This window comes from Danio aesculapii, chromosome 7, assembly GCF_903798145.1.
Source record: "Danio aesculapii chromosome 7, fDanAes4.1, whole genome shotgun sequence".
NCBI classification, from domain to species: Eukaryota; Metazoa; Chordata; class Actinopteri; order Cypriniformes; family Danionidae; genus Danio; species Danio aesculapii.
In genome coordinates this window covers 831195-840410 of record NC_079441.1, presented here as the reverse complement: position 1 = coordinate 840410, position 9216 = coordinate 831195, and the positions used below count along the sequence as shown (strand labels likewise).

Genomic DNA, 9216 nt, shown 5'->3' with positions numbered 1-9216 from the left:
GATCACTGTAAACCAGTGTGTTTTAGGGCTGTTTTGACTCTAATTGATGATTCACACACACGCACACACACACACAGCGAGAGAGAGAGAGAGATGTCGCCTTTTCTACACGGAAGTGGAATGTATTTAGCCTATTTGATTATATTGAAACATATTTTTAGACCCTTTATCTTCATGTTGCATATTTAGGTTACAAAATGTTATACATGACATGAAATTTTTCACATATGCATGCGCAAAGACACAGGAAAATAAATAAATACAGCGATAAAAGGGCCAAAATCAAATATGTAAATATGTTTTGACATATATTTACTTTAGTGCTGTCATCAATCATATTTACATAACATATACATGTGTACTGTGTGTGTGTGTGTGTGTGTGTGTGTGTATATAACACACAGATACTACATAAAACACAAAAGATATTAAATATAAGTATTTATATATAAATAATTATTTGATATATTAATATTTATTAATAATAAAATGTATTTATTCGTGTATTTCCTTAAATCTACATGGTTCTGCTTGATTAAATTATTTTATTTATGGTTTCCATACTCAAATGTGATTTAGAGCTGAAATACTGTAACGCCTGTGTGTGTTTGTTAGAGTGTTATATCATTATATTATTGCTAGATTTGATGACATAGTCAGCTGTAGACATATAAATAAGCCACAGATGTGTGTGTTTTGGTTAGGATTTGGATTATTGGTCAGAGTGTTTACATCTCTCCTGTGTTTTTATCCTCGTTGTACTGAAACATTATGTAAACATGATAGTCTTTGTGGGTTAATGTATGAGCAAACACTACAGTATTGGCTCATTATTGTTAACATTAGCTCATGTAAATACAGTTTATTGTTCGTTTAACTCAGCGAATGTTAAGCACAACTGTGCATGTTAATAATGTGTTAGTAAATGTTGAATTCTATTAACCCTTGTGTGCTGTTGGGTCATTTCTATCCACTCTGGGCTGATTTTGAGTCTTAATTTGGCCTCATCTTTCTCTGTGTTTCAGCAAATGTGATGATTTTTTAGGACAAATCTTATTTTGGGAAAATTGCTGTGAAACCTTTGACTGAGCAACACACTGTGTTCAGATTGACACCCCTTTGGCGATGTTGGTCCTGTTTTTGCCCCATTGACGTCCATTATAATCACATTTATTGTCATAACCCAACGTTGGGTCAAATATGAACAATGTTGGCTCAGTTGTTTTTGTATTTTATTTATATTTTATTGTTTTCATTGCATTCAAATGACATTGGTTGGATTTGTCCATTTTTGACCCAACATTGGGTTACAAAATGTAAAAATAGTAAAGTAAATAAATAAATATAGAAAAAATATATACGGTGGTGCAGTGAGTAGCATAATCACCTCACAGCAAGAAGGTTGCTGGTTCGAGTCCCGGCTGGGTCAGTTGGTGTTTCTGTGTGGAGTTTGCATGTTCTCCCCGTGTTGGTGTGGGTTTCCTCTGGGTGCTCCGGTTTCCCCACAAACACATGCGCTATAGGGGAATTGATCAACTAAATTATCCGTAGTGTATGAGTGTGTGCAAGAGTGTGTGAGTGTATGCCAGTGTTGGGTTGCAGCTGGAAGGGCATCTGCTGCAAAAAAACATGTGCTGGAATAGTTGGGAGTTCATTCCACTGTGGTGACCCCTGATTAATAAAGGGACTAAGCTGAAAAGAAAATGAATGAATGAATAAATGAATAATATAAATAATAATAGTAATAATATAAATATATACAAAATAATAAGAATCATTTGTACCTTATTTACCTTATTGTTATTATATTTATTTATTAGATTCACACACACACACATACACACTCACCGGCCACTTTATTAGGTACACCTGTCCAACTGCTCGTTAACGCAAACTCCTACTCAGCCAATCACATGGCAGCAGCTCAATGCATTTAGGCATGTAGACATGGTCGAGACGATCTGCTGCAGGTCAAAGCGAGCATCAGAATGGGGAAGAAAGGGGATTTAAGGGACTTTGAACGTGGCATGGTTGTTGCTGCCAGACGGGCTGCTCTGAGTATTTCAGAAACTGCTGATCTACTGGGATTTTCACGCACAACCATCTCTAGGGTTTACAGAGAATGGTCCGACAAAGAGGAAATATCCAGTGAGCGGCAGTTCTGTGGGCGCAAATGCCTTGTTGATGCCAGAGGTCAGAGGAGAATGGCCAGACTGGTTCCAGCTGATAGAAAGGCAACAGTAACTCAAATAAGCACTCGTTACAACCGAGGTCTGCAGAAGAGCATCTCTGAACACACAACACGTCCAACCTTGAGGCGGATGGGCTACAGCAGCAGAAGACCACACCGGGTGCCGCTCCTGTCAGCTAAGAACAGGAAACTGAGGCTACAATTCACACAGGCTCACCAAAACTGGACAATAGAAGATTGGAGAAACGTTGCCTGGTCTGATGAGTCTCCATTTCTGCTGCCACATTCGGATGCTCGGCTCAGAATTTGGCCTCAACAACATGAAAGCATGGATCCATCCTGCCTTGTATCAGCGGTTCAGGCTGCTGGTGGTGGTGTAATGGTGTGGGGGAGATTTTCTTTGGGTCCATTAGTACCAATTGAGCATGGTGTCAACACCACAGCCTACCTGAGTATTGTTGCTGACCATGTCCATCCCTTTATGAGCACAGTGTCTCCATCTTCTGATGGCTACTTCCAGCAGGATAACGCACCATGTCATAAAGCACCAATCATCTCAGACTGGTTTCTTGAACATGACAATGAGTTCACTGTACTCAAATGGCCTCCACAGTCACCAGAGCTCAATCCAATAGAGCACCTTTGGCATGTGGTGGAACGGGAGATTGGCATCATGGATGTGCAGCCGACAAATCTGCAGCAACTGTGTGATGCTATCATGTCAATATGGAGCAAAATCTCTGAGGGATATTTACAGTAGCTTGTTGAATCTGACACCAAGGATTAAGGCAGATCTGAAGGAGAAAGGGGTCCGACCAGGTACTAGTGAGGTGTACCTAATAAAGTGGCCGCTGAGTGTATATATGTGTGTGTGTGTGAATATAATAAATAAATATAATAATAGTGTAGATATAGTAAATATTATAAATAGTATTGTAAAAACCAATAAAGACACTATTTACTTTAAGACATGAACTGTTTATCAGCACTTATAAAGTCTGATCTATTTCCATAATCTCAAACCCAACTACAACACTAATAACTAATAATACGTAGCTAATTAGCAGTTAATTGAGCTAAAAGTCTTCGTTTATAGTTTGTTAATAGCGTGAATTGTATTGTAGATTAAAATAAAGTGAGACTAACTGCACAACTTTCCTATTAACGGTAGTGTTGAGAGAGAGAGAGAGAGAGAGAGAGAGAGTGTGTGTGTGTGTGTGTGTGTGTGTGTCTCGTGTTCCTCCTGTTTCTGCTCTAATCTGGACACGTTTAGCCATTTAATCACCTGTAAGTTGCTCTGACAAGACGCAGAGACGAACACACACACACACACACACACTCACTGACCATCAGCATCTCTCAACCAAGGTAAGAGCCCTTGCTGTTTACTCTGACTGTGTGTGTGTGGAGTTTGAGTATATCATGTAATAACACATGCAGTTATTCTGTTATATTTATTGTCAAAAAATGGGCATGACAGAAAGTTATGTTATGATTAATCTTCCAAGGTAAAAGTTTGTGTTTACATATTATATCCATGTGTACTGTGCATATTTATGCATACACTGCAAGAAATGCTTATTTTCTTATATTTTGTGTCCTGTTTCTTGTCCTAATATCAAAAACTCTGAAATCAAGAAGCATTTTCTGGACATGTAAACTTCTTTACAGAAATAATGAGTCAAAATATAAACGAGCAGAATAATCTGACAATTTAATGCCAAAATGAAAAACAGGATTATTTTTCTTCCTCTATTGTCAGATTATTCTGCTTGTTTTAAGGAGAAACTCTCTTCATTCTGACTCATTATATCTGAAAACAACACTATATTTGTCTGGTTGTCTAGTAAATGCTTCTGATTTAAGAGTTTGTAGATGTTTGGACTAGAACCAAGACAGAAACTCATATCAAGAACAGTATCATTTGCAGTGAATATAAATTTATACACATAGTGTGAACAAATATACTATTTACATATGCACACACATGTATTATATATAAAAATAAACTCATATTTTATACAATATAGTCATGCAAATATGTAGAAACACAGAAATATACACAGTACACAGTAGCTGTAAATATGAACTTTTACTTTGGACGTGATTAATAGTTTGACAGCACTCGTTTTTAATGTTAGTCAATTCAGTTCATTTCTAAGGTGCTTTTCTCAATAATTATCTCCAACTCAGCTTTACACAATACACACACACACACACACACACACACACACACACACACACACACACACACAGAAAAATGATTCAAGTTCATTTATTTATAGAGCACATTTAAAATCAGCCACAAGACTTACCAAAGTGCTGTACATAAGACAGAGTAAGATAAAGAGATGGATTATAAAAACATAAAAATAAGCCTTATAAATGAAGCAGTAGAAAGGATTATTATAACAATATTAAAAAGAAAAGCTGAACAGGTACGTTTTTAGAAGTTATTTAATAACAGACAGTGATGGAGCCATTCTAATCTCAAGAGGAAAACTGTCCCATAACCGTGGACCCACCACAGAGACAGCTCTGTCCCCTCTACAACTCAGTCTGGACTGAGGAACTAATAGTAGATTTTTATCACTCAATCTAAGACGGGAGCATCTCTGAGAGATAGAATGGGGCTAGATTATGGAGGGATTTATAGACCAGTACTTTAAACTCAGTTCTGAGTTGGACGGGTAGGCCCTTTAGAAGAGGGGTAATGTGCTCATGTTTCCTGCTATTACTAATAAATCACGCAGCAGCAGCATTTTGGACCATCTGAAAGAGAGAAATTTGTGACTTGGAAATGCCACAGTAAAGTGCACTGCAGTAGTCTAACCATGACGTAATAGGTAAAAGTGTGGACAGCCATCTCTAGTGTGGTGGGATTTAGGAAATGTTAGATTTTAGACAGCAAGAGTTGAGAAAATAACTGAACTGATATGATTGTCTAGTCTCATACTAAATATTTTAAGGTCAGTGGTTGCAAACCATTTATATGCGACAATAATTCAGTTCGGTTTGGGTCATCAGTGCTTTTTAAACACTATTGGTTGGGTTTAGGGAAGGGGGTGGGCGGATTTCGATCAGTCATTCAGTCGACATCGGCCTCTGGTGGATTTACTTGAGAACAGCAGGTGTGAATGGCAGTCGTGAGAGATATTTGAGATCTGAAAAGCGTACACAGCGGCCTCTGGTGGATTTATGTGAGAACAGCAGGTGTGAATGGCAGTCGTGAGAGATATTTGAAATCTGAAAAGCGTACACAGCGGCCTCTGGTGGATTTACATGAGAATAGCAGGCGTGAATGGCACTCGTGAGAGATATTTGAGATCTGAAAAGTTTACACAGCGGCCTCTGGTGGATTTATGTGAGAACAACAGGTGTGAATGGCACTCACGAGGGATATTAGAGATCTGATAAGCATACACAGCCGCCTCTGGTGGATTTACATGAGAACAGCAGGTGTGAATGGCAGTCGTGAGAGATATTTGAGATCTGAAAAGCGTACACAGCGGCCTCTGGTGGATTCGCGAAAACAAAAACTGCAACAAAAAAACGTAGCTCCTTGCACATATTTCACACTCTTCAGAAATGTTTATGTAATGTTTATAAATGTAATCACAGTGAGCCTGGGTTGTTTATGGGCTGATCTAAACAAACACATTACATTTAGAAATGCTCAACTAATTTGTTTGTTTAAATTCAGCTTATATAAATAGTTTGTAATGAATCATTTGTTCAGTGCATTATTATTATTCAGTGTTACTGTAACATGTTTTAATGAGTTAATCAGGTTTAAACTGGGTTTTTTAACTGTAGAAAGTTTAACTGAATGATTTGGGTCAGTTTCATTGATATAAGTTGAGATGAGAAACATTAAGTTCATCATAAAAACTGTTAGGCAGCATGAAAAAAAAAGCTGGGTTGTTTTTTTTAACCCAATGTTAAGTCAATTTAAATGTCAATTCAATTTAAATTAATGGTTGGGTTGGTCTGTATATATTTGACTCAATATTGGGTTAAGAAAAACAACCCAGCATTTATTAGAGTGTGTTTTATGCAGTCAGTTACTATTACTATAATTCATTCATTCATTTTCTTTTGGCTGAGTCCCTTTATTAATCAGGGGTCGCCACAGCGGACTAAACCGCCAACTATTCCAGCATATGTTTTACGCAGCGGATGCCCTGCGCTGGTTTGAGTCCCGGCTGGGTCAGTTGGTGTTTCTGTATGGAGTTTGTATTTTCTCACGTTAGTGTGGGTTTCCTCCGGGTGCTCCGGTTTCCCCCACAGTCTATGCGGTATGGTTGAATTGATTAAACTAAATTGGCCGTAGTGTATGTGTGTAAATGCCGAAGTGTATAGGTGTTTCCCAGTGTTGGGTTGCAGCTGGAAGGGCATCCGCTGCGTAAAACATATGCTGGAACAGTTGGCGGTTCATTCCACTGTGGCAACCCCTGATTAAGTCAGTTGGTGTTTCTGTGTGGAGTTTGCATGTTCTCCTCGTGTTGGCGTGGGTTTCCTCCGGGTGCTCCGGTTTCCCCCACAGTCCAAACACATGCGCTATAGGGGAACTGATCAACTAAATTGGCCGTAGTCTATGAGTGTGTGTGTGAATGAGTGTGTATGGGTGTTTCCCAGTACTGGGTGGAAGGGTATCCGTTGCGTAAAACATATGCTAGATAAGCTGGCGGTTCATTCTGCTGTGGCGAACTCTAATAATAAGGGACTAAGCCAATGGAAAATGAATGAATGAATGGGATAAAAACAACCCAGCATCTTCTAGAGTCTGTTTTCTGTAGCCTTTTATATTAAAGCATTTAGTGAATGCATATTATTTAATATCTAAACAGTGTCTGTTTCTACTAACTTCAGATAAAATGTCCAAATATGCACTGTGCAATAAATTACATGACATTAAACCGCTTGTGTTACTTATGAAGCCTTTATAAATGTGTCAAAGCAGGAATATTTGTTTGACCTCAGCTACAGTGCTACAAGCTGAATTCAACTAAACAAATACATCACATCCTGTTGTTGTCATGACAACTTGACATTAAAAAGAAAACAAAACGTGTCATAAACCCGTCATAAACATGAGTGTCCTAAAGCTGTTATTAAAGTGTCATGTTTTGTGTCCTCAGCTACAGTTGTACAAGCTGTATTTGTCATTAAAATGTCATTAAATATTAATCAGCGTAATGAGACACTTTAAAGACAAATACAGTTTATTTCACTGAAAACCTGATCAGAGGAGTATTCATCACACAGTTATAATGATTATCATGTTTATGACAGATTTATGACACGCTTTGTTGTCTTGGTAACATCAAGTTGTCATGACAATGACAAAAACAGGTTGTGATGTATTTGTTGATGTCAAGTTGTCATAACAAACAGTGTCATACATTTAAAATGACACAGCTGACACTTAATGACAGTTATTATAATCATACATAACGTCTCATTCATGTTCATGACACGATTATAAAGGTTTAATGAACACCCCTGAAGTGTCCCCGGTGTGTGTTATTGAGCTGATGTTGTCTGTGTTTGAGTACAGTCTGCTGTTGGCGGAGACACGATGGCACAGAAGCTGGACAGAGCGCCCTCTACAGACAGGTAACAGAACACCTGTGCTCAGGTTTACAGTCATTCATTATTATATCGTTATTAAATGACAACAATAATAAAAGAAGAACAGAGACTCACAGCAGTCTAAACTAGGCTTGATACAATGAATTATTAATGAATTGTCATTATTTTAGTTGTAGTTTAGTTGCTGTCTCTGTCGGTTAATGAGTTTCTCCTTCATTTGCATTTTCTCTTGACAGTGTCAAATCCAGCCAATCAGCTGATGGCTCCACCCCCAAATCCGCCCTCCGCAAATCACCGCCCGGCGAAGCCAACAAGAAGAAAAAAAGCAAGAAGTCGAATGAGGATGCCATGAACAAGGTGTACACCAACCTGCTGAGCAGCGTCTTCGGTCAGGTACATCACACACACACACACACACACACACACAAACTCTCTCACACACACATGGATGCTCTCACTTTCACACACACGGTCAGTCAGTGAGCCAGTGCACATGTGTTACATCATGAATCAGGGCTCAGAGCTCTCCTGTCTCTCTGTAATCCTCATTAAAGCTCGTCAGAGTAAATGAAAGCTGACGCTGAACCCTCATCAGAGCTAATAATACACACCAGAGATGAGGATTAGCAGATAAACGACCCGGACAAACACCAAACATCACTTCACGGGTGTGTATATGTGTGTGGTGTGTATGTGTTGTGTGCATGATGATGTGTGCTTGTGTGACGGTCTTGCCTGGGCTGTCATTTTACTGCACACTGTACAATGGAGACAGACAGCGCGTGTAAATAGTTGCTGGTTCATAAAGAAAATGAGCACTTCTATATAAAACACAAGACAGCACAAACTGATTACAATCAGGCCTCGTTATAACTCAACACACAACTCAACAGTGTCCCAACATATTCACTGAAACAGTCAGTCACATTAAAGCAGATATATATGTGCTTTACACACTTATAAATAGTCATTTTCCACCTGGGAGAAACGTGTGACTTACCCACAGCAATGCTTCATTAACTCTGCTGTGGGCGGTCTCTACTCCACTCGCTTATCACACCACGCACACTGTAGAGGGCGCTGTCCCCATTTAGGCATTTATTTAATACACTTCTTTGCTCCGTTATACTTGTGTGTGTGTGTGTGTGTGTGTGTGTGTGTGTGTGTGTGTGTGTGTGTGTATGTGTGTTAGAGGGTGTGTGCACTGCCTCCATGCCTTCACCTCGGGGGGCTTTTTCAGTTTATTGATGACGATCTGTATAATGTTATTATTATCAGCAGTATTATTGATTATCTGCAGATTTATATCTGTTTTAATAAACACAAGTGTAGATTTGTCCAGCTGTGGGGTTTTAGAGGCGTCTGCATCACCATATGGGTCATCAGAACAGGACGTGTGTTTGGATATAACTCAGTGTTTTGACCACACT

At 38.9% G+C, this 9216-nt stretch overlaps 1 protein-coding gene across 2 annotated transcripts in view; it reads left to right on the top strand.

Moving 5' to 3' along the window:
* si:cabz01076231.1 (calcium-binding protein 2) overlaps nt 1-9216 on the top strand; it is a 29228-nt gene that overhangs the window by 9582 nt on the left and 10430 nt on the right. The window contains exons 1-3 of one of the 2 annotated variants that reach the window (XM_056460844.1): nt 3417-3559; nt 7752-7810; nt 8023-8179. In XM_056460844.1, the coding sequence (XP_056316819.1) occupies nt 7773-7810; nt 8023-8179 (195 nt within the window). In that variant the 5' untranslated portion in view covers nt 3417-3559; nt 7752-7772. Of the gene's footprint in view, nt 1-3416; nt 3560-7751; nt 7811-8022; nt 8180-9216 lie in introns of those variants that run through there. The other variant, XM_056460841.1, reaches the window with a different exon arrangement.